At 41.1% G+C, this 26,414-nt stretch overlaps 1 protein-coding gene across 1 annotated transcript; it reads right to left on the bottom strand.

Moving 5' to 3' along the window:
- Window positions 1–828: 828 nt before the first annotated feature.
- LOC146972629 (uncharacterized) lies at window positions 829–26,414 on the bottom strand. Its single transcript, XM_085803233.1, has 5 exons — window positions 26,207–26,414; window positions 23,813–24,229; window positions 23,477–23,644; window positions 2,731–2,740; window positions 829–1,042 (listed from the first exon to the last, which is right to left on the bottom strand). The coding sequence occupies exons 1-5, from the start codon at window positions 26,382–26,384 to the stop codon at window positions 829–831; spliced, it is 987 nt and encodes a 328-aa protein (XP_085659359.1). The 5' UTR covers window positions 26,385–26,414.

The following is a 26,414-nucleotide window of genomic DNA, read 5'->3' as shown; positions in this document are numbered from 1 at the left end:
AATCACTAAATATCTTGTTTGATCACTAAAAAGCTCATTTGTTTAACATTTCTTTAGCACTGTTGCTGTGTAGGGATGGGTACCGATATTTGGAACTGGTGCTGACGGTAGTAACCAGACCGAAAAGCAACGCAGATTTTGGTGCTTCATTTCGGTGCCACTGAATTTTTAATTAGACTTACATAAGCTGTGTCGGTGCTACACGTGTTGTCATGTCAATTTTTGTTGTGTGAGAGAGCAGCCAATATCAGTTCCCTTTTTTTTTTTTAAATTGACTGTTTATTCGGCTGCGGCGGGGCGCCTAGTGTTATCACAGTACATGCACAACTTTCTTTTATCAACCTATCCGCGGACCACTTGCGTGCCGATCCGTGGAGAGCGATCCAAACGGATCACAGCTCAACAACGATCCGTTGCACCACCACCTGTCCATGCCTCTGCTCCGCTCTGGTGTCGATCAGCTGAGCCAGAACACAACGGATGTGGCGCTGCACAGCTGTAGCGTGTGTATGTGTTTTATAACAAGAAAAAAAACTGATCAACACAAGCTGCTGGGTTTGATACACTGCTGTTTTTATTATGATAATTATGACAGTTTGTTGGGGTTCTTTTTTATATTGGTTAATTTTTTCCATAGTCAATTAATATTCTGTGCAACTTACAAAACTCACAAAATGCCTTAAAAATGAAAAAGCACCTTTTTTGGACAAAGTTTGTATGTTTTCTATTGGCACCGTTTAAGCACTGGCACCATTTCAAAAGTACAGGCACCGATATCAGATAAAACCTAAATGATACCCATCATCCCTATAGCTGTGTCCGCAGATCTTAGGAGTTGGTTTGTTGGGTTGTGGTTTGTTGTGGAGTGAACATAATGATTTTATTTCGTGACAGCGTCGGGGGCTCGGCCTTAGAGACTGCGGGTGAAGACCTCAGGGGCCTGAAGCGGGAGCCAGTTGAGATGATTTGGGCATGTGCTTGCTGCTGCCTCCTGGGCACCTTCCACTGGAGGACTTCCAGACTGGTCCAACTGGTAGGAGACCTGGGGGGGTAAACCCAGGACACGGTGGAAAGTTCCTATATCTCATTTGGTCTGTAAACGCCTCGGGATCACCCAGGAGGTGTTGGGAATGGTCGCTGTGGAGGGAAACATCTGGACCGTTCACTGCTGCTGCTGCTGCTGCTGCTGCTGCTGCTGCCACCCCGACCCAACCCCTTCTCAAACTGTTTCCTTTACTTACAGAAACCATCTTTCACCAGTAGAATATAGATTCCTATAGCAGGAACCCGGCCGCAGTCCCAACAGGTTGATGCACGCAAACAGCTTTTTGTCAACAGAGTAAGCGTTCACATCCAGGGTGCTGCAGACGTGCAAATAATAATAATATGGGTGGCAAAATCCCCAAGCTGTCAGCTCTAAGGGGATTTGTGATTTTTTTTTTTTTTTTTTCCTTTCTCTGTTTTTCATCCGCTACACTGAGTGAGTGCTGGCGCGTTTCCAGGACAGTACATTACTATCACAGCTTGGAGGGAGAGATGGGCAGATATGCACGGTGCAGCCAAATCTCTGGATTGAACAACAGCTGGATACGATAAAGACGAGCGGGCTATAGCTCCGACCCTGTTGTTGTAGTAGTAGTGGCGAGGAATACCCTCACCCCACCCCACCCTCCCTCCCTCTGCCTCTCTCACGCACACTAATGCAGAAATGTGCCCACTTTCTATTAATGAGGCTGCAAATTTAATCTGAAAAAAAGAGAGAAAAAAAACCCTCTTGAAACTGTTCATTTTAAAACATTAAAGGGATAGTTCACCCAAAATTCAAATTTCACTCATTATCTACTCATCCTCATGTCGACTAAGAGCTGTGAGAATTTTCAGAGTCCTCCGTGCCTTCTCTGAGTTACGGGGGGGTCCGTGCAGCAGTATTTGTCCATATAATGGTTGTCAATGGATACCAACTTTCTTCGTCCAAAAAGACACACCAAAAAACGTCCAAATACCTCCATACTGCTCATCTGTAATGTCCCTCTTGTATTGAAGCCCCGACATGAGAAATTGTTCCGCCGGTGATTTGCACTGACACAGGAAGAGCAGTGAACCGAGACACTTGGAGCTTCCGCTACATACAAGCTTAAAATATAGACTTATTTAATTTTTTTCGGAACAATTTCTCATGTCAGGGCTTCAATACAAGAGGGACATTACAGACGAGCAGTATGGAGGTATTTGGATGTTTTTTGGTGTGTCTTTTTGACGAAGAAAGTTGGTATCCATTGACAACCATTACTGTATGAGGACAAATACTGCTGCACGGACCCCCTCGTAACTCAGAGAAGCCACAGAGGACTCTGAAACTTCTCACAGCTCTTAGTCGACATGAGGGTGAGTAGATAATGAGTGAAATTTGAATTTTGGGTGAACTATCCCTTTAATGGTCTCGGTGAGTCCATCAGACTTGTGAGTTGAGTTGAGTTCAGCTCAGTTCAGGTCAGTCCTCCTGTTTTAAAGCAGGATCATCGACCGACAGACACACTTCACTTGGTCAGACTGAAAAAAAAAAAGGAAAAAAAGTGGAAACATAAAAAGTGCACAGCTGTTGTTTATCGGCGGCGCAGCTCTGCATCACGACACGATGCCGGGAAATGAAAGTCATCCAGAACAAAGTGACTCCTTCTCATCATCGTCTTGTTTGGCTTTTTTTTTTTTTTTTTTACGGGGCGAACTGACCTTATATCCTCTGTGGTCGTAACAACAGAGACGTCACGTTGCACACATAAAGATACACCCATGCACATCCGCAATTATTGTGGATAGAAGTAGGTAAGCAGTGCTTTCCAAACAGCAGAAGAGTTTATGGCTGCTTTGATTGCCTGCACTCGACACTTTCAGGTGGTAGAAAGTATAGAGATAACAGTGAGTGCACACACCTTCAGACTCTCTCCTTAAAAGGTATTCAGTGTTGCACTCAACTGTAAATAAACCTTCGAAAAAGGGACAGTGAGATATGGCTTCCGTCCAAAAAACGGATGATGATTCACACCAGGCGACAAAAGACTCTGTGATACAGAGGGATAATAGTGACATGCTCTGGTGCTGAATCTTCGCAAACTCAGCTAAAACTACTTCTAAAACCACATTCAGCCACCGCCGAGGCCCCCCCGAGAGCTTTCAATGCACGGAAGCTTTAGAAAACATTATGCAAAGACACAAACCGCAAATTCAGGAAACGTCCTCAGCATTTTTTTCTGGAGTAGGCTAATGGTCCAAGGCAGAAAATGCACAAACTGTTGTTTTGTTTTGAGACAGGACGTTTCTAATTTTTGTTACAGCACAGCACAGGTGGAAGAAAGCTGTTGTTTTATTTGTGAGGTAAAAGGTTTCTTACATTTAGAGAAGTGGAGGCCAAGGTGACGCTGTGCAGAGTAACTATATATGATTAGATAAGCTGCTCGCACAGATGGCCTCAGGTGCTCGTTGTTTGGTACAGGACGTCGTCTCTGCTCTAACCTTAACCTTAAAGTTACAGCACATATACACTGCCCTTCTTGCAGACTTTAAACACCCTTGGAAAAAAAAAAAAAAAAAGTGTTGTAACTTTTGTCCATGTCCTCATACACCATGATGGACTGAAGCTGTTGTTGCAAAGTGCTGCTGCTGTCTGGTCTCTGCTAATGAGCTGAATGGATGCACCAGCACCAGCAGCAGCATGTCTTCTCTAAATAAATCACACAGAACATTGAAAATGAAAGTTTTTAAATATTCAGAAATCTTACTCGGTGCATTAAAGGTCACTGGGAACGTGGTGTTTTATTGTGACATCTTCCTCCATTGGTTTCTTTTGCCGTAGTAGATGCACCGAACCAAACTGCGGCAAACACACCTCAAAGGCCACTCACTGAGAGCTACAGGAAACTATTCAAGCATTCAGGTGTTGTAAACGGCTGCAGAAACATTTTCACAGTGAATGCATCTGAGCTGAAAATGCAAAGTCACCCGTCCAAAAAGAGTTCTTCCCTCTGGATTTTTCTTCTTTTTTTTTTGTATGTGTGTCTGTCAGAGCTTCATTCATATAAGCGAAAGGAACAGATGAGTACACACACACAAAAGGAAAACAGAGGTGAGAGCAAACATCCAAAAAGTGAGGTTTTCTGCAGCCATGGCCAGAATTTAAATGAAACTCACTTGATAAAATATCAGTTTGGTTCGATACTCGTCACTTGAGCTTTTAGTGCAGCTAGACAACTGTTAGGCTTATCTCCACCACCTCACCTGCCACCAGTGACCACATCTCTTTAACCAACACAAGTCAATACATAGAGTTTCTGCATTCATGTTGAATTAGCAGCAACCTCTTCTGCAGCTCCTGGATGGATGAAAGAAGTCCTAAAGGAAGGAGATCGATGTGGTGTCTGACTTCAACACAAGACCGCATTTCACATCCAGGCAGGTCATTAGCATAAAGTGTAAAAAAAAAACTAACCTCTGTGACATTACCTATAAGTTTCTGTAGAGTGGTTTTGAAACTAAGAGTGAGCTGCTCAAACTATTATGCAGAACTTTAAAGCCTTAAAGGGATACTGTAGTTCAACATTTTTGGCAAATTGGCCCATTGCCATAATCCCTATAGTTTTATTTTAGGAGTAGGTTCGTTACCTTTAATTGTGCAATGGTGCAAGCTATTTTTAGAATGGTGGAGCAGAGCCGTGAGCTGCTCAGAGCTACGCTACGGAGGCTAATGGGATTTCTTGGTTTCCCTCATCAAACTCATCAAATACACAATCCAACAACTCCAAAACGCTCTGGTGGACAAGTTGTGACCTGCACATTCACCACACTATGAGATAATAACAGAACGTTACCAGACAGAGTTGCTTCAGGGGGAAATTCCAAGGGGGTATAGTTGTCGGTCTGAGAAGTGAAGCTTCAAAAAACTGCAATCCTTTGGGGATTGCAGTTCCTCTGGGGTCTGGTGTCAGAAAGCAGCATTCTCCATAGACCTCGCCGATTTTACATCCTCAATAAACATGATCAAAGCCTGGTGTCAGAACATTTTTTGGTCTTAACCGATAGTTTCTTCCCCCCGCACACACACTGAGGGGGGTGATTTTTTTTTAAACTCTACCGTTTTACTATTATTAGATTTTAAATTCTCGCCAATTAGGGCGCAGAAACGTTGAGTGACAGGTCCGGAGCGGTCCGGAGACGGGCTGCTTCGAGGCCAGTGGGCGGGTTCTCAGTCGGCCAATCCAACATGGCGCTGTTCAGGCCCGCCATATTTGAGTCACAATACGACTTCCCAAAACCAATGGGTGATGTCACGGATGCTACGTCCATATTTTTTTTACAGTCTATAGTAAATTCATGCAAAACCGCTGATGGGGACAGTTTTTCATCAAGCAGTCTCTGCATTTCCCTCTAAAACAACTCTGTCTGGTAACGTTGTGTTATTATCTCATAGCGTGGTGAATGTGCAGGTCACAACTTGTCCACCAGAGCGTTGTGGAGTTGTTGGATTGTGTATTTGATGAGTTTGATGAGGGAAATCAAGTCAGCTATTTAACATGGGAGTCAATGGGGACTGACTCACTTTTGGAGACTCACTCTAGTGGTCAGGAGACGAACTGCAGCCTTCGGCACCTAAATGTTGCCACTTACAGCAACATTTTTAAGTCACATGAGCTTCAATTATGAGCCTACTTTGTATTTCATAAATGATGCCTGACAGTAAGAGACATTTGTTTCTGTGTGGATGATAGCGCTTTACTCTTTTTATCTACTAAAATGGAACAAGGCTTAGATACACTGAAGCTCGACACATGTCTGATGTATCAGGAGATAAATTTAATGGTGTTTATCTTTTGCTTTCACACAGAGACTCGGCTTCCTGGTGGTCTCGGTCCAGTTGTTTGGTTTGAAATAAACTAGACACATTCAGGATGGCACCAAAACACCTGTCAAAATCAAAATAAAACCTAGTGGGATATAAACCTAATTTCACTTTGGAAAGAGATTGTTATCTTGACACCATCCACGTGGACAATGTGAGTGTGAAATGTATACTATACATATGCATTAAGGGATTTTCCTCACAGTGCTGCTGAGATTGTTTTTCTCACACACGTAAGCAGATTTTCAGGATGCTTTGCTTCCCTGCGTTTGGGCTCCCAGGAGGCGACGCTGGATTGGGGCTCAACCTCACGTTCCACTTTAATTAATCCTCATCCGTTCGCCTGTGGTTCTCTGATTAGAGCGGGGGGGGCAGCATCACACTCTTCCTCCTTTTCCCCTGAAGCAGAGCGTGGAGCATCTGCCAGGCAGGAGGCTGCTCTTGATGGTCGAGGAAGGGGGAGGAAGGGAGGAAGACGGCCGTCAATATGGAGGCAGGTGAAAGAGGTTACATGAGGTCGTCTGCTCTGCACGCAAAGATGTGAAGATTGAAAGCATGAACGCTGCTTTTCAGGGGGTTGAAGGGATAGTTCACCCAAAATTGAAATTTCTCTCTCATTATCTACTCACCCTCATGTCGACTAAGGGCTGGGAGAAGTTTCAGAGTGGGTCTCGGGGTAGAAGTGCATGTCCATATTACAGTTGCAAATGGATACCAACTGTCTTTGTAACAAAAAGACACACCAAAAAACATCCAAATACCTCCATGCTGCTCGTATGTAATGTCCGTCTTGTATTGAAGCCCCGAAAAGTGAAATTGTCCCGAAAAAAATTAAATAAGTCTATTTTTCAAGCTTGTTTGTAGCGGAAGCTCCTCTTCCCGGTTCGTCAAATTTGGACAAACCAAGGTCTGTCCTCTTCCCAGTTCGTCCAAATTTGACGAACATGGAGGTATTTGGATGTTTTTTGGTGTGTCTTTTTGTTACGAAGACAGTTGGTATCCATTTGCAACCGTAATATGGACATGCACTGCTACGCCGTAACTCAGAGAAGCCACAAAGGACTCTGAAACTTCTCCCAGCCCTTAGTCGACATGAGGGTGAGTAGATAATGAGTGAATTTTGAATTTTGGGTGAATTATCCCTTTAAAAAAGTGTGATGTTTCCACCCTGAAGTTTTCCAGATGCAGTGAAGGAAGTGAAGCTGCATCGACAGCTAATCAATACCTTGCGTATGAAAGGAACGATGTAGCCCGGAGCTAAACTGGTAGATTTACATACGAAGCTGCAACCATCAGTGTTTCGGAGAGCGTGGTGCCAAATCCAGAGGCGGTTAATTAGAAGTGGTAGCTTACTTCAAGAGGAGTCAGCAACTACCTGAAATGAACAATGGGGAGCTGAAGCCAATTAGGAGGAAGGAATCACGGAGCTTGACCTTTGGTCTCTGCGACGAGCTTCTGTCGAAATCCTAAAACCAACACCAGCACCGACGGAGGAAGACAAGTCACTGGTCAATAGAGAGCCGATTATACATTCACACCGCGTCCCAGTGATTAGGAAAACTGTACTATAAATATCAACTGTGCCACTGTACGTCAATACCTTCATATTAAAATGTACCTACGAACCTAATTTGCTTCAATCCCCCAATCCTTTAAATTAGTCTAATTTACAGAGAGTGGTTTCTGCCTGATTAGGCAGAAACGTGACCGGATTCTCAACAGCATGTGGTCGTCCGACAAAAATAAACCGCTGACGTTTCGTCGTGTCCATATGCATGTGAAGAGAGTAATTTGCGGGGTTGGTTACCTCTCATTGCTCTCTGCTGTTCCCCTGTCTGTTTGGGAGTTGAAGTGAGAAATTGGAAGAGTTTTGTAACTTTCAATGTCAATGGGAAAAAGGATTCTTCTTTTTAGTCTGCAGACACTGCAGCCTTCAGTCTGTAAATGCCGATCTTTAGACCTAAACAATCAGTTATTGGCCTCTGCTGTTTTTAAAGTAGGCCTACAATATTTTTTTTTTTAATCATATATTTTTTGTGTTTATTTATTGATATTCAATGAGGAGATATGTTTGTAGTTTTAAAAACCAAAATAACACCTCAGTTTAGACTGCATCATGAAAAATAGAACAGATTTCAGGTAAAACTAAATCCTGCAAAGTGTTGGATGGTGTTGTCCAGGTGGGCGGGACTTGACATGTGCTTTGTTGTGACATCACAAAGTGACAGGAAGTCCTGACGGCTGGTGCATTTCTCTGTGGACTGAGGCTTTGATACTTTCACAGTATTAATATAGAACCTAGAGCTGCTTTATAATCACACTACACATGGACATCTACCTTTATACTGTATGGAGCTTTAACACAAACATCTACCTTTATACTGTATGGAGCTTTAATACAAACATCTACCTTTATACTGTATGGAGCTTTAACACAAACATCTACCTTTATACTGTATGGAGCTTTAACACAAACATCTACCTTTATACTGTATGGAGCTTTAATACAAACATCTACCTTTATACTGTATGGAGCTTTAACACAAACATCTACTTTTATACTGTATGGAGCTTTAATACAAACATCTACCTTTATACTGTATGGAGCTTTAATGCAAATATCTATCTTGATCATTATGGGCCCTATTGGACCTAAGTGTAAATAAAAATGTATGTGACAAACCAAATGTACCTGCCCAACAAGATCACATATTTACAACTCCAGATGCTAATGTTGCGCCAAGTCTCCTAGACAACTCTTTGCTTGTTTGTGACACTCGTGTCAAGTAATTTGAGCGAGTGTTGTTTGAAAGGAGCACTCAAAGAAAAGGATCAGGGGTGAGGGATCTGCTGAGGCAGCTAATCCTCCTCAGCTTAATAAACATATACGAACATAAATCTTAGTTAAATCGACAAAGAGGTCGGGCTGCAGCAGAGAACAGTGTTGGTGCAAGGGTAATCAACAGAGTAACAGTGACAAAGTGTCCACGCTGCACACCTGCAGCAACGGGATTGGATGGTTGTGAGGTGGGCGTCAGTGTTCATTTTCCAACTTGTTCTAAAAACACATTAATGTATTGAAGGAGGAAGATAAAAAAAAAAAAAAGACCAGTGGGTTTTCTCCTGAATTGTCTTCATGTCAGAATCCAGAGCATCATGGGAAACTAAAACTCTCCCCTGAAGCCGATAACATTGAGCTTGGTTAAGCCACACGTCAGCCCACAGTGTCCGTTACAACGCAGGAAGACTCTCTGCCAGAATGCTGACTGGCTGATATAATATTTAATTTAATGTCTGTATCAGCAAAGCAAAGCTGGCTTCCACCCAGCATGCACCTCAGCGCGGTGGCGAGCCAACTGGAAGTGTCTGAACTGAACGTGGGGGGGAAGAAAACAAGGAAAAAGAAGAAGAGGAGGAGGAGGAGGAGGAGGAGATGGGGGGCTTCTCAAGTGCTCATCCTTTTTTATAATGGCTGCCAGTGACATCTGGTCGTCCTGCTGCCATCCACAGGCCCGGCCTACACTCACTATACACTAACACCGTCACTACTACACGGGGATTATTCCTCTGCGGCAGATCCGCTTCCTCCTGTGACAGTGAGACATGATGTTTGTAACAACAGCGTCGTGCTGGAGATCATCTCAGACTCAGGAGGTCTGTGATGTTCTGGCAGAGTCTGAAACGGTTGCATTCAAAGATTCAGTTGTTCTGTTTTCTGTTTTTTTTTTTATATATAAACTGTGCAGCTGTAATAAATATACTGTACTGTACTGAGGCATGTACTAACATTTTCATGAACTTGTGAAATTGTGTTTATCATCTGGTATATAACACAGCAGTGTCCTTAAAGAACCTTACTGGAGCAGGTCATCTTCTCATCACAAGGTCAGTGGGTTGATCCCCGGCTCCTCTGATCTGCATGTTTAATTTTATGCATGATTAATTAATTAATTTTTCTTCATCCATGACGTCCTGTCATCTGCCTCTATCACTCCCCCGCCGGCCGGCCGAAACTCCCCGGTTCTGCACGATTCACGTAAACGACCCAGTTGACCAGAAAAACGGCGATTATAGCCGAAAGGTGACTAGTTTGCAGGTATGTAATAATAATTATAATTATAATAATAATAATAATTATTATTATTATTATTATTATTATTATTATTGTTATTATTATTATTATTATTATTATTATTATTATTATTATTATTATTATTAATATGTACCTAAATGCAGTCTGGACCATCTTGATCCATCATCACATATAATTGTGGTAGAGTATAGAAATATTAAATTGAATATTTCACAGCTCAGTTATTTACATTCTTAGAAACTTGACACAAAGTTAAACAATGATTTTTTCCAAACCTCTTCAAGTCGACTGTGACCATACACTGAGTGCGAAATCCATCCCACACGTTCAGTCAGTCTGTGATTTGTTGTTGTTATCTGTATGGATCATGTTTGGGTGAAAACTCTGTCTTAACACTGAATATTTACCTTTACTAAATGAAATTAATATTGTGTCTTACTGATTAACTAGAAAAAGCATTTCCAAGAATGGAAATGGTGTGACTGCTGACAGCAACTGAACGCTGTTGCAGAATTAGCAAATAGTGCAAGCTGTGATCACCATACAAATGTTTGACCAAGGTCAGAATCGAACCCACATCCTCATGGTCATTAGACTTCCACTCTGCCTCTAGGCCACAGTGCACACACAGTTGCAGAGACTGTTGTCTGTTAATGATCTGCACACTGTCAACATCAAGAAAGCTTGAGAGTCAAGCTTGAATGACTTAGAATGAAAATGTCTGTGAATTTCAGGCTGAGCACTAACCATATGGCCACAGAGAACCTGAGTTACAATGAGCTTTATACTATGAGGAATCAAAGACTGTCCAATGACAGCTGAATAATTGGAATCAAAAGTCAAGCAATGAAGTGAAAAGACTGAGGCAGGAATCGAACCCATGACCATATGATCACTAAACCTTTACTCTGCCACTCGGCTACAGAGAGCACACTGCTTTCAAAACTGTTGTCATTCATTGTAATGTGATGATGTGCTGCAAACTGGTATGAGTAATCAAGGAGATAACAAACACCTGTAACCAATTGAAGGCGGGGGAGGAGAGCAGAATTCAACATAACATAACAAGAGTTCTTCCCTTGGATTCGAACCAGTGACCTTAGGATTGGCAAACATCCACCCTAACCCCTACACTACAGTGGAGTTGTGAAGAAGAGAGGTTGAGACTTTGATGAATGTGAGATTTTTTGTGAAAAAGTTAAATATTTGAAAAAGTATAAATAGTTAAAAAGAGAAAAGTAATGCCGATAAAGTTCAAAAAAAGCTGCACGTTTTGATATATGAATTGTTGAAATAGCACAAAGTATGAAGGACTAGAAGAAGACCGTAAAAAGGCGGAAGAAAATGGCCAAACAGAAGAACAATAGTGTGACTGCTTCAGCAGTCACACTAATAAATAAAACAGATGTTTTACTGACTGATTAAAGTAACATTGCGGAGTTTTTCGGCCTTAAAATAATGTTTCCAGACTCATTACAATGGTAGAAAAATGGTTAATAGGATGAATGGTGCTGCCGCCGCAGCCTGAGCCGGGTCGCATCGGCTGAAACTGCACTATGTAACTTCCCTGCATGGGTACGAAACACCGACCAATAAGAATTAACTAGATAAAGTATCATTTCCTGATGGAAATGCGTGTGACTGCTGAAAGCAGCTGAACGCTGTTGCAGAATTAGCAAATAGTGCAAGCAGTGATCACCATACAAATGGTTGCCCAAGGTAGGTATCGAACCCACAACCTCATGATCAACAGACTTTCACTCTGCCTCTAGGCCACAGTGTATACACAGTTGCAGAGACTGTTGTCTGTTGATGAACTGCACTCTGTCTCACTCTGAAGTTAACTAGCCCAAAGCTGTAGTTCCAGTGCAAATCAATCTTAGTGCAGTGGTATAAACAAGAAACATGTTAACATAAACCAAGATTGAAAGAGGTAAAGAGAATAGGTGGGGGCGCATATGCATTATCAAGTTTGATCTTGTGACCAGACCAAGTGGTATTGGTTAAAGGTCAAAGTGGCTGACACTAACAAGACTGCTCAGGTGGGTTTTGAACCTGTGACCTTGTGATTGGTTGGCAGGAACCTTATCCACTAGGCCATTCCAACAATTCCAATGAAGTAGAGGTTGAGACTTTGATGAATGTGAGATTTTTCAATGATGCTTAAAGTCTCACTCCCCCGACCCTTTTCGGCCATTTTAAAACCAGCTCATTAGCCATGCACATTAGCAATTCACCTCTGGGGGGTGGGCGGAGACTGCACTGTTTTGCACCCGCCCAGCCACCTCCTCGCACCCCACCCCCCGGTTGCTGACAGCTGGACATTGTATAATTACAGATTCAGCGCATTTAGTGTAAAACTCTCCACTGGGATTTGATCCCAGACTGGAGCATAGTCCTTGCTCACAGTGCAAGCTGCTCTACCAGGTGAGCTATACCTATTATACCTCGACAGCTACACCGAGCTGCCAAGCCTTTCAACTCTGAGCCATATGAAGAACTTTTGTGACAGACTGTATATTGTAAAATAGCCAATCTGTTAAAAAAAATGGAAGACCAGAAAAATTTCTGCATCTGTTCCTGCACCACATGATTACACGCACCCGGTCCCTTGTCATAGAGGCACCACTCAAGGAGCCTGGGAAAGTAGATAATCTCACAATTCAGATGATGTTTACAGCTCGTCTCTATCATAAACAGTTCAGATGTTATAATGTCTTGTTGATGTTTTGCAAAACAAGTAATCATATCATGGTCACACAATGAATACTTGAAGTTTCTATTCAGCATAAACACAATTCTGAGTTGAGGACACCCCTAGACACAACAATATAGACTATTAGGCTACATTGTATCATGAAATACTCATAACATCTAAGACATGACAGGTGTGGCATGATAAGCTGGGGGCCAATTTTGGCCAGCTGTAGTCACTATAGAATAGAAAATACTTTATATTAACCTATATTATTTAAATTTCGCATTTTTGCATGTACGGTATGTATTATTTCCAAACTAGTTTTTATTTTCATTTAACATTCATTTATATGCCAATCAAGAGTGGGTGAGTGAAGGAGTGCAAGAGAAGCACCTGCCCACCTCTCATGTCCAAGAGACTTTGTCCTGTCCTCACAACATGAACGAGGAAGGATAGGATGATAGCCCAGGTTTAATTATTATTATAACCTTTATTTAAATTTGGAAATATATTGAAGAGCAACCTCATTTACTATAATAATGAGGATTAATGATGAGGAAACTGTCACTGTCACATCTGTGCAACACCACATCTAGGCCTGCAAGCCTGCCCGTCTTGTGAGTTCGGGCTGGGCTCCAGCTCACTGAACTCAAGTTACATTAGGCTTGTAAATGTGCAGAGAACCTGAGTTACAATGAGCTTTATACTATCAGGAATCAAAGACTGTCCAATGACAGCTGAATAATCGGAATCAAAAGTCAAGCAATGATGTGAAATGACTGAGGTAGGAATCGAACCCATGACCTTATGATCATTAAGCCTTTACTCTGCCACTCAGCTACAGAGAGCACACTGCTTTCAAGACTGTTGTCATTCATTGTAATGTGATGATGTGCTGCAAACTGGTATGAGTAATCAAGGAGATAACAAACACCTGTAACCAATTGAAGGCGGTGGAGGAGAGCAGAATTCAACATAACATAACAAGAGTTCTTCCCTTGGATTCGAACCAGTGACCTTGGGGTTGGCAAACGGCCACCCTAACCCCTATACTACAGTGAAGTTGTGGTGATGAGAGGTTGAGACTTTGATGAATGTGAGATTTTTCAATGATTCTTAAAATAAAGAGAAATTAGTATAAATTAGCCACACCAAGTAAGAAGAGGACTTTTTTGTGACCTGTGACTATTTTTTGGTGAATTAAAATGAATTAAAAAGCACCTAACAGCAAGTTACAAAGTTGAGCTCCTTCTCCTGCTGCTGTGAAAAAAATACATTGAGCTGAATGAGAGCAGAGAGCTCCCTGGCTGCATTTAAAAAATATTTTAAATTATTATCTAAGTCTCTTTGCATTTTTGACCAGAATTTTAGCCAGAAGACAAGTGTGGCTACAAAACTGGAGAAAATAATTTGTCTAGAGTTTAATTTGTGGCCGTGCTGACAGTTTAGCCAGAAAAACTCTAGAATGTTTTTTTGCCTCTCTCCACTCTGGCACCACTCTGGCTCTGCTCGTTAGACGCAATACACACACATTATAAAGCTGAAAAAAATCAGAAAAAGTTAAATATTTTAAAAAGTATAAAGAGTTAAAAAGAGAAAAGTAATGCCGATAAAGTTCAAAAAAAGCTGCACGTTTTGATATATGAATTGTTGAAATAGCACAAAGTATGAAGGACTAGAAGAAGACCGTAAAAAGGCGGAAGAAAATGGCCAAACAGAAGAACAATAGTGTGACTGCTTCAGCAGTCACACTAACTAGAACTAGAAAAAGCATTTCCAAGAATGGAAATGGTGTGACTGCTGACAGCAACTGAACGCTGTTGCAGAATTAGCAAATAGTGCAAGCAGTGATCACCATACAAATGTTTGACCAAGGTTGGAATCGAACCCACATCCTCATGGTCATTAGACTTCCACTCTGCCTCTAGGCCACAGTGCACACACAGTTGCAGAGACTGTTGTCTGTTAATGATCTGCACACTGTCAACATCAAGAAAGCTTGAGAGTCAAGCTTGAATGACTTAGAATGAAAATGTCTGTGAATTTCAGGCTGAGCACTAACCATATGGCCACAGAGAACCTGAGTTACAATGAGCTTTATACTATGAGGAATCAAAGACTGTCCAATGACAGCTGAATAATTGGAATCAAAAGTCAAGCAATGAAGTGAAAAGACTGAGGCAGGAATCAAACCCATGACCATATGATCACTAAACCTTTACTCTGCCACTTGGCTACAGAGAGCACACTGCTTTCAAGACTGTTGTCATTCATTGTAATGTGATGATGTGCTGCAAACTGGTACGAGTAATCAAGGAGATAACAAACACCTGTAACCAATTGAAGGCGGGGGAGGAGAGCAGAATTCAACATAACATAACAAGAATTCTTCCCTTGGATTCGAACCAGTGACCTTAGGGTTGGCAACCAGTTACCCTACCCCCTACACTACAGTGGAGTTGTGAAGAAGAGAGGTTGAGACTTTGATGAATGTGAGATTTTTTGTGAAAAAGTTAAATATTTGAAAAAGTATAAATAGTTAAAAAGAGAAAAGTAATGCCGATAAAGTTCAAAAAAAGCTGCACGTTTTGATATATGAATTGTTGAAATAGCACAAAGTATGAAGGACTAGAAGAAGACCGTAAAAAGGCGGAAGAAAATGGCCAAACAGAAGAACAATAGTGTGACTGCTTCAGCAGTCACACTAACTAGAAAAAGCATTTCCAAGAATGGAAATGGTGTGACTGCTGACAGCAACTGAACGCTGTTGCAGAATTAGCAAATAGTGCAAGCTGTGATCACCATACAAATGTTTGACCAAGGTCAGAATCGAACCCACATCCTCATGGTCATTAGACTTCCACTCTGCCTCTAGGCCACAGTGCACACACAGTTGCAGAGACTGTTGTCTGTTAATGATCTGCACACTGTCAACATCAAGAAAGCTTGAGAGTCAAGCTTGAATGACTTAGAATGAAAATGTCTGTGAATTTCAGGCTGAGCACTAACCATATGGCCACAGAGAACCTGAGTTACAATGAGCTTTATACTATGAGGAATCAAAGACTGTCCAATGACAGCTGAATAATTGGAATCAAAAGTCAAGCAATGAAGTGAAAAGACTGAGGCAGGAATCGAACCCATGACCATATGATCACTAAACCTTTACTCTGCCACTCGGCTACAGAGAGCACACTGCTTTCAAAACTGTTGTCATTCATTGTAATGTGATGATGTGCTGCAAACTGGTATGAGTAATCAAGGAGATAACAAACACCTGTAACCAATTGAAGGCGGGGGAGGAGAGCAGAATTCAACATAACATAACAAGAGTTCTTCCCTTGGATTCGAACCAGTGACCTTAGGATTGGCAAACATCCACCCTAACCCCTACACTACAGTGGAGTTGTGAAGAAGAGAGGTTGAGACTTTGATGAATGTGAGATTTTTTGTGAAAAAGTTAAATATTTGAAAAAGTATAAATAGTTAAAAAGAGAAAAGTAATGCCGATAAAGTTCAAAAAAAGCTGCACGTTTTGATATATGAATTGTTGAAATAGCACAAAGTATGAAGGACTAGAAGAAGACCGTAAAAAGGCGGAAGAAAATGGCCAAACAGAAGAACAATAGTGTGACTGCTTCAGCAGTCACACTAATAAATAAAACAGATGTTTTACTGACTGATTAAAGTAACATTGCGGAGTTTTTCGGCCTTAAAATAATGTTTCCAGACTCATTACAATGGTAGAAAAATGGTTAATAGGATGAATGGTGCTGCCGCCGCAGCCTGAGCCGGGTCGCATCGGCTGAAACTGCACTATGTAACTTCCCTGCATGGGTACGAAACACCGACCAATAAGAATTAACTAGATAAAGTATCATTTCCTGATGGAAATGCGTGTGACTGCTGAAAGCAGCTGAACGCTGTTGCAGAATTAGCAAATAGTGCAAGCAGTGATCACCATACAAATGGTTGCCCAAGGTAGGTATCGAACCCACAACCTCATGATCAACAGACTTTCACTCTGCCTCTAGGCCACAGTGTATACACAGTTGCAGAGACTGTTGTCTGTTGATGAACTGCACTCTGTCTCACTCTGAAGTTAACTAGCCCAAAGCTGTAGTTCCAGTGCAAATCAATCTTAGTGCAGTGGTATAAACAAGAAACATGTTAACATAAACCAAGATTGAAAGAGGTAAAGAGAATAGGTGGGGGCGCATATGCATTATCAAGTTTGATCTTGTGACCAGACCAAGTGGTATTGGTTAAAGGTCAAAGTGGCTGACACTAACAAGACTGCTCAGGTGGGTTTTGAACCTGTGACCTTGTGATTGGTTGGCAGGAACCTTATCCACTAGGCCATTCCAACAATTCCAATGAAGTAGAGGTTGAGACTTTGATGAATGTGAGATTTTTCAATGATGCTTAAAGTCTCACTCCCCCGACCCTTTTCGGCCATTTTAAAACCAGCTCATTAGCCATGCACATTAGCAATTCACCTCTGGGGGGTGGGCGGAGACTGCACTGTTTTGCACCCGCCCAGCCACCTCCTCGCACCCCACCCCCCGGTTGCTGACAGCTGGACATTGTATAATTACAGATTCAGCGCATTTAGTGTAAAACTCTCCACTGGGATTTGATCCCAGACTGGAGCATAGTCCTTGCTCACAGTGCAAGCTGCTCTACCAGGTGAGCTATACCTATTATACCTCGACAGCTACACCGAGCTGCCAAGCCTTTCAACTCTGAGCCATATGAAGAACTTTTGTGACAGACTGTATATTGTAAAATAGCCAATCTGTTAAAAAAAATGGAAGACCAGAAAAATTTCTGCATCTGTTCCTGCACCACATGATTACACGCACCCGGTCCCTTGTCATAGAGGCACCACTCAAGGAGCCTGGGAAAGTAGATAATCTCACAATTCAGATGATGTTTACAGCTCGTCTCTATCATAAACAGTTCAGATGTTATAATGTCTTGTTGATGTTTTGCAAAACAAGTAATCATATCATGGTCACACAATGAATACTTGAAGTTTCTATTCAGCATAAACACAATTCTGAGTTGAGGACACCCCTAGACACAACAATATAGACTATTAGGCTACATTGTATCATGAAATACTCATAACATCTAAGACATGACAGGTGTGGCATGATAAGCTGGGGGCCAATTTTGGCCAGCTGTAGTCACTATAGAATAGAAAATACTTTATATTAACCTATATTATTTAAATTTCGCATTTTTGCATGTACGGTATGTATTATTTCCAAACTAGTTTTTATTTTCATTTAACATTCATTTATATGCCAATCAAGAGTGGGTGAGTGAAGGAGTGCAAGAGAAGCACCTGCCCACCTCTCATGTCCAAGAGACTTTGTCCTGTCCTCACAACATGAACGAGGAAGGATAGGATGATAGCCCAGGTTTAATTATTATTATAACCTTTATTTAAATTTGGAAATATATTGAAGAGCAACCTCATTTACTATAATAATGAGGATTAATGATGAGGAAACTGTCACTGTCACATCTGTGCAACACCACATCTAGGCCTGCAAGCCTGCCCGTCTTGTGAGTTCGGGCTGGGCTCCAGCTCACTGAACTCAAGTTACATTAGGCTTGTAAATGTGCAGAGAACCTGAGTTACAATGAGCTTTATACTATCAGGAATCAAAGACTGTCCAATGACAGCTGAATAATCGGAATCAAAAGTCAAGCAATGATGTGAAATGACTGAGGTAGGAATCGAACCCATGACCTTATGATCATTAAGCCTTTACTCTGCCACTCAGCTACAGAGAGCACACTGCTTTCAAGACTGTTGTCATTCATTGTAATGTGATGATGTGCTGCAAACTGGTATGAGTAATCAAGGAGATAACAAACACCTGTAACCAATTGAAGGCGGTGGAGGAGAGCAGAATTCAACATAACATAACAAGAGTTCTTCCCTTGGATTCGAACCAGTGACCTTGGGGTTGGCAAACGGCCACCCTAACCCCTATACTACAGTGAAGTTGTGGTGATGAGAGGTTGAGACTTTGATGAATGTGAGATTTTTCAATGATTCTTAAAATAAAGAGAAATTAGTATAAATTAGCCACACCAAGTAAGAAGAGGACTTTTTTGTGACCTGTGACTATTTTTTGGTGAATTAAAATGAATTAAAAAGCACCTAACAGCAAGTTACAAAGTTGAGCTCCTTCTCCTGCTGCTGTGAAAAAAATACATTGAGCTGAATGAGAGCAGAGAGCTCCCTGGCTGCATTTAAAAAATATTTTAAATTATTATCTAAGTCTCTTTGCATTTTTGACCAGAATTTTAGCCAGAAGACAAGTGTGGCTACAAAACTGGAGAAAATAATTTGTCTAGAGTTTAATTTGTGGCCGTGCTGACAGTTTAGCCAGAAAAACTCTAGAATGTTTTTTTGCCTCTCTCCACTCTGGCACCACTCTGGCTCTGCTCGTTAGACGCAATACACACACATTATAAAGCTGAAAAAAATCAGAAAAAGTTAAATATTTTAAAAAGTATAAAGAGTTAAAAAGAGAAAAGTAATGCCGATAAAGTTCAAAAAAAGCTGCACGTTTTGATATATGAATTGTTGAAATAGCACAAAGTATGAAGGACTAGAAGAAGACCGTAAAAAGGCGGAAGAAAATGGCCAAACAGAAGAACAATAGTGTGACTGCTTCAGCAGTCACACTAACTAGAACTAGAAAAAGCATTTCCAAGAATGGAAATGGTGTGACTGCTGACAGCAACTGAACGCTGTTGCAGAATTAGCAAATAGTGCAAGCAGTGATCACCATACAAATGTTTGACCAAGGTTGGAATCGAACCCACATCCTCATGGTCATTAGACTTCCACTCTGCCTCTAGGCCACAGTGCACACACAGTTGCAGAGACTGTTGTCTGTTAATGATCTGCACACTGTCAACATCAAGAAAGCTTGAGAGTCAAGCTTGAATGACTTAGAATGAAAATGTCTGTGAATTTCAGGCTGAGCACTAACCATATGGCCACAGAGAACCTGAGTTACAATGAGCTTTATACTATGAGGAATCAAAGACTGTCCAATGACAGCTGAATAATTGGAATCAAAAGTCAAGCAATGAAGTGAAAAGACTGAGGCAGGAATCAAACCCATGACCATATGATCACTAAACCTTTACTCTGCCACTTGGCTACAGAGAGCACACTGCTTTCAAGACTGTTGTCATTCATTGTAATGTGATGATGTGCTGCAAACTGGTACGAGTAATCAAGGAGATAACAAACACCTGTAACCAATTGAAGGCGGGGGAGGAGAGCAGAATTCAACATAACATAACAAGAATTCTTCCCTTGGATTCGAACCAGTGACCTTAGGGTTGGCAACCAGTTACCCTACCCCCTACACTACAGTGGAGTTGTGAAGAAGAGAGGTTGAGACTTTGATGAATGTGAGATTTTTTGTGAAAAAGTTAAATATTTGAAAAAGTATAAATAGTTAAAAAGAGAAAAGTAATGCCGATAAAGTTCAAAAAAAGCTGCACGTTTTGATATATGAATTGTTGAAATAGCACAAAGTATGAAGGACTAGAAGAAGACCGTAAAAAGGCGGAAGAAAATGGCCAAACAGAAGAACAATAGTGTGACTGCTTCAGCAGTCACACTAACTAGAAAAAGCATTTCCAAGAATGGAAATGGTGTGACTGCTGACAGCAACTGAACGCTGTTGCAGAATTAGCAAATAGTGCAAGCTGTGATCACCATACAAATGTTTGACCAAGGTCAGAATCGAACCCACATCCTCATGGTCATTAGACTTCCACTCTGCCTCTAGGCCACAGTGCACACACAGTTGCAGAGACTGTTGTCTGTTAATGATCTGCACACTGTCAACATCAAGAAAGCTTGAGAGTCAAGCTTGAATGACTTAGAATGAAAATGTCTGTGAATTTCAGGCTGAGCACTAACCATATGGCCACAGAGAACCTGAGTTACAATGAGCTTTATACTATGAGGAATCAAAGACTGTCCAATGACAGCTGAATAATTGGAATCAAAAGTCAAGCAATGAAGTGAAAAGACTGAGGCAGGAATCGAACCCATGACCATATGATCACTAAACCTTTACTCTGCCACTCGGCTACAGAGAGCACACTGCTTTCAAGACTGTTGTCATTCATTGTAATGTGATGATGTGCTGCAAACTGGTACGAGTAATCAAGGAGATAACAAACACCTGTAACCAATTGAAGGCGGGGGAGGAGAGCAGAATTCAACATAACATAACAAAAGTTCTTCCCTTGGATTCGAACCAGTGACCTTAGGGTTGGCAGGCAGTTACCCTAACCCCTACACTACAGTGGAGTCGTGAAGAAGAGAGGTTGAGACTTTGATGAATGTGAGATTTTTTGTGAAAAAGTTAAATATTTGAAAAAGTATAAATAGTTAAAAAGAGAAAAGTAATGCCGATAAAGTTCAAAAAAAGCTGCACGTTTTGATATATAAATTGTTGAAATAGCACAAAGTATGAAGGACTAGAAGAAGACCGTAAAAAGGCGGAAGAAAATGGCCAAACAGAAGAACAATAGTGTGACTGCTTCAGCAGTCACACTAAAAAGCATTTCCAAGAATGGAAATGGTGTGACTGCTGACAGCAACTGAACGCTGTTGCAGAATTAGCAAATAGTGCAAGCAGTGATCACCATACAAATGTTTGACCAAGGTCAGACTCGAACCCACAACCTCATGGTCATTAGACTTCCACTCTGCCTCTAGGCCACGGTGCACACACAGTTGCAGAGACTGTTGTCTGTTAATGATCTGCACACTGTCAACATCAAGAAAGCTTGAGAGTCAAGCTTGAATGACTTAGAATGAAAATTTCTGTGAATTTCAGGCTGAGAGCAGCAGTTTCAACATGAAGCAAGTTATCAGAAGTCAACAGAGGACAACTGGGAAAATAATTCACTATAATTGTTGTTGAGGCAAGAATTGAACCAGCAACCTTCAGGTCTCCAGACCAGCAAGCTAACCACTAGGCTACAGACAGAGACAGTATGTGAGGGGTAAAGAAAACCTTTGATAAGAGGATCACTGGCTTCTGCTTAAAAAAAAAAGTAAGGGATCGAACCCATGACCTCATGATCAATAAACCTTTACTCTGCCACTTCGCCACAGAGAGCACAGACATAAGCATGTTTCAGACAGAGTTGTGGAGAATTCTCAGCATTGGGCTGAATGAGAGCAGAGAGCTCCCTGGCTGCATTTAAAAAATATTTAAAATTATTATCTAAGTCTCTTTGCATTTTTGACCAGAATTTTAGCCAGAAGACAAGTGTGGCTACAAAACTGGAGAAAATAATTTGTCTAGAGTTTAATTTGCAGAAAAAGTTAAATATTTGAAAAAGTATAAATAGTTAAAAAGAGAAAAGTAATGCCGATAAAGTTCAAAAAAAGCTGCACGTTTTGATATATGAATTGTTGAAATAGCACAACACCTAACACACTAACCATATGGCCACAGAGAACCTGAGTTACAATGAGCTTTATACTATGAGGAATCAAAGACTGTCCAATGACAGCTGAATAATTGGAATCAAAAGTCAAGCAATGAAGTGAAAAGACTGAGGCAGGAATTGAACCCATGACCATATGATCACTAAACCTTTACTCTGCCACTCGGCTACAGAAAGCACACTGCTTTCAAGACTGTTGTCATTCATTCTAATGTGATGATGTGCTGCAAACTGGTATGAGTAATCAAGAAGATAACAAACACCTGTAACCAATTGAAGGCGGGGGAGGAGAGCAGAATTCAACATAACATAACAAGAGTTCTTCCCTTGGATTCGAACCAGTGACCTTAGGGTTGGCAGGCAGTTACCTTACCCCCTACACTACAGTGGAGTTGTGAAGAAGAGAGGTTGAGACTTTGATGAATTTGAGATTTTTTGTGAAAAAGTTAAATATTTGAAAAAGTATAAATAGTTAAAAAGAGAAAAGTAATGCCGATAAAGTTCAAAAAAAGCTGCACGTTTTGATATATGAATTGTTGAAATAGCACAAAGTATGAAGGACTAGAAGAAGACCGTAAAAAGGCGGAAGAAAATGGCCAAACAGAAGAACAATAGTGTGACTGCTGAAGCAGTCACACTAATTACACACACTACACAATGCAAAGTACTAAATATCAATGTAATGCTTTTGTCTGAGGGCAGATCACAGAGAATTCTCTCTCTCTTGTGATGGTGGTTGCAGCTGACTGCTTGCAGACTGTGATTTCTTGAACAGGAGAGTTTCTTGTATTTGATTAGTTTGAGGATCCAATTTTAATAAATAGTTACCAAGCACATCGTTGTTTGTCCTCTCTTGGAATAAATGAATACGCATGTAATTTTTCCTGTTTTCAACCTTACAATCATTATGTCTTACCACATGTGTTGTCTGACTGAAGCTTATACTGTTCACTAACTGACATGTCACTAACTCTGTTCCCGCATGTTGCACATAAAACCACAATTTATGTACAAAACTTCCTTTAGAGAGGGTTAAAATATATTATTGTTCATCAATGTTGTCAATCTCATATCAAAGACTGTGACTTCTCTTTCAATGATTGTTCTTCAAAAAAACAAAGTGTGAATAAAGAGCTTTATTATGAGCTTTATTAGGTTTGTATTGGTTGTGAACCTTTTCCCGGAGGCTTCTCACCTGTGTGAGTTCTCATATGGACCACCAAGTGTGCTTTACGAGTAAAACATTTGTCACACATTCCACAAGAAAAAGGCCTCTCACCTGTGTGGATGACCATATGCCTACTCAAAACTATCTTTTGGGTAAATTTTTTCCCACAAGTGTTGCAGGTGTACGGCCTCTCACCTGTGTGTGTTCTCATATGGATGTCTAAGTGTCTTTGACACATAAAACCTTTCCCACAGTTTTCACACAAAAGAGGTTTCTCACCTGTGTGAATTCTTGAATGATTTCTCAGATGAGACATGGACCTGAATTCTTTCTCACAGGTGCTACAACAAAATGTCCTTTTCCCTGTGTGGCCACTCTGGTGTTTTTCCAGTTTAGACTCAACCTTCAAGTCTTTTCCAGAAGTGTCACGTTTTAGAGTCTTTTTACCTTTATTAGTGTCACAGTGACTCTTTGTTGTAGGAGAGTTGTGTACATTGTCACTGTCACTTGCGTTTGAGAGACGTCTCTTCTGTGGTTGTGTCTCTACATTTCCAGGTGGTTCTGGGTCTACATGTCCACTTCCTTCCTGATGTTGGCTCTCAGCTACAACAGAGCTGTGAGGGAGGAGCTGCTGGTCACTGGTTGGTTCTGGTTCTCTGTGGTCACTTCCCTCATGAGTAGGAGCCAACATAAAGGTGTCAGTCTCCTGCTTCAGTAGCAGCTGCTCTCCCTCCTGACTGCTGCAGACCTCCTCCTCTTCCTCTTTAATCTGTGGAGGCTCTGGCTCCTCCTGCTTCAGACTGGAGAGAACAAACTCCTCCTCCTCCTCCTCCTCCTCCTTACAGACATGCTGATGTGAGAGCTCTGGAACAAAGAGGAGACATGAGACAGAGGTGAGTCCTATGATGATGGGAAAAAAAGAAATGATTTGGACAGCTCAGATCGTCAGCTGTTATTAGTTTAGTGTCAATGATGTGATGCAACCCAATGTTAATGCTAATGTGTATTTTTTTTTTCCATAAATATCTGACTACAGGAAAGTAATTCTGGACTCAAATGTAGAATAAATGTAATTTGCTTTTTGCAATACAGCACTGTGTCTCTTAACAAGTTTTTACATAATTTTCCCACATTATTTAGAAGAAAAGTGGTGTGTTAGGATACATGTCCTACTCATTGTTGCTAAAATCCATTAAAAGTTATATAGTAACACAGCAAAAGTCAATTTCAATGTAACACTTTCAGAAAACAGGATGTTTTTCATAAGTGCACTTAAATTCAGGTGCACTGAAGGTGGGTCAAATTTTTAATTTCACACCATTTGACATTTTCAAGGACATTCAGTCTAACTTCTGTTAAAAAGTTTTGAAGGTCATGAAACCAACATGAATACAAAATCAGGGATGTGATTGGCCAAGGACAAAAAAGAAGGAAATTAGACAGACCCATAGCGTGACACGGCAACAGTGCAGCCATTACACACAATGACATAAGTTTGACACTTTATATGAAAGTATATACGCAAACAGAAAACAATTAATTTAAGGAGAAAAAAAAACTCAAAAACAGCATGTCAAACAATAGGTGCAGATATTATTACAGTGTGTGTGTGTGTGTGTGTGTGTGTGTGTGTGTGTGTGTGACATAATCTTCATTATTTTGATCATTCAAAATGTGTCTGACAGCGACAGAGACAAGAGAGAGAGCCAGTGGTGGCAGGTGGAATTCACTTGATATTGAACTTATTGGTATTTAAAAGGAAAACAAACATGCAGTACTTAGCTCCATTTTAATATTTAAAGGTATATTGTGTAAGAATTACTCCCATCTAGCGGTGCGGTTGTAGATTGCAAGCAACTCAGTCGTATTTTTCATGCTGCATTCACGTGAAATCGGTTAGATGGCAGACGGACGACAGCCGCTGCAGGTAATGGTTTACACAAGTGGCCAGTCAGCACGAGGCAAAACAATACACATGACAATATGTTCATCTCTCCCACTTCCCTCTGAAACACACCCCACAACGCATTCGTCCTCATCCAATCACAATCCGCCACCTTCCCTCCTCCTCCAATCAGCTTTCAGCTGTCATGTTTAAAAGTGCTCTCTCTCTCTACTCTCATTCAGCTGTCAACCAACCCGCAGAAAGTTCTCGACCCACCTCCTCCCCTTCTCCTCCTCAACCTCCTCACTTAGCTTCCATATCAGCAGGCATCATCCCTACCACCACCAGTGTCTGGGCCCGGGGGGGGGATGTCCTCTTCAGATAGAAGCTTCACATTCATCAATCTGTCTTCTAAGCTGATCTACTCCCTGGGGCCTAAGCGCCAAAAATATTATTTGTTCACAATAAATGTCTTTCTGTTTTACATCCCGTCTATTCCATTCTTAATAGTCTGTCCTGATTGAAATGTTGTTCTTTGGCAATATCTGGATTTTTTCATTGGTATTATATCTCTGTGTATTTGATTAGGCTTACATTTACGCGCTGATCATTAAACAAACAAATCAGAGGTTACTCAGCAGTTACTGAGTACTTGAGTAGCTTTTTCACCAAGTACTACTACTCTACTCTTACTCAAGTAAATGCTTGAATGACTACTTTTTACTTTTACTTGAGTAACATTATTCTAAAGTAACTATACTCTTACTTGAGTACAATTTTTGGCTACTCTACCCACATTTTCGGAAAAATCACATGCCTGCAAACCACAAGCAGCACGTGTAAAACTGAACAGGAAACAAGAGAAAACCAGAGGAGAAAACACTAAAGGTTGAAGAAGTTGTTCCCCCACAACAACAAAGACTATATATAGTGTCACTACTCCTGGTTTTACAGACCTGTCCTCCTGTGCAGCTTTATCTCTGGTTTTAGGGCGATATCCAGCAGTCTGCGCTGACGATCGATCTCCTCCTCCTCGTACTCGACGACAGTTTGTTTAAAGACTCTGAATATTTCTTCAGCAGCAGCAGTTAGTCGCTCGGTGACAAACTCTCTCAGAGACTCAACTGAAGACATTGTTGCTTCGTCCACACTGAAACATTTCTC

Source organism: Trachurus japonicus, chromosome 16, assembly GCF_045865225.1.
Source record: "Trachurus japonicus isolate A0001 chromosome 16, Traja_1.0".
In the NCBI taxonomy this organism is placed as follows: domain Eukaryota; kingdom Metazoa; phylum Chordata; class Actinopteri; order Carangiformes; family Carangidae; genus Trachurus; species Trachurus japonicus.
Note: the sequence above shows the minus strand (reverse complement) of the source record. Positions and strands in the feature narration are given on the sequence as shown.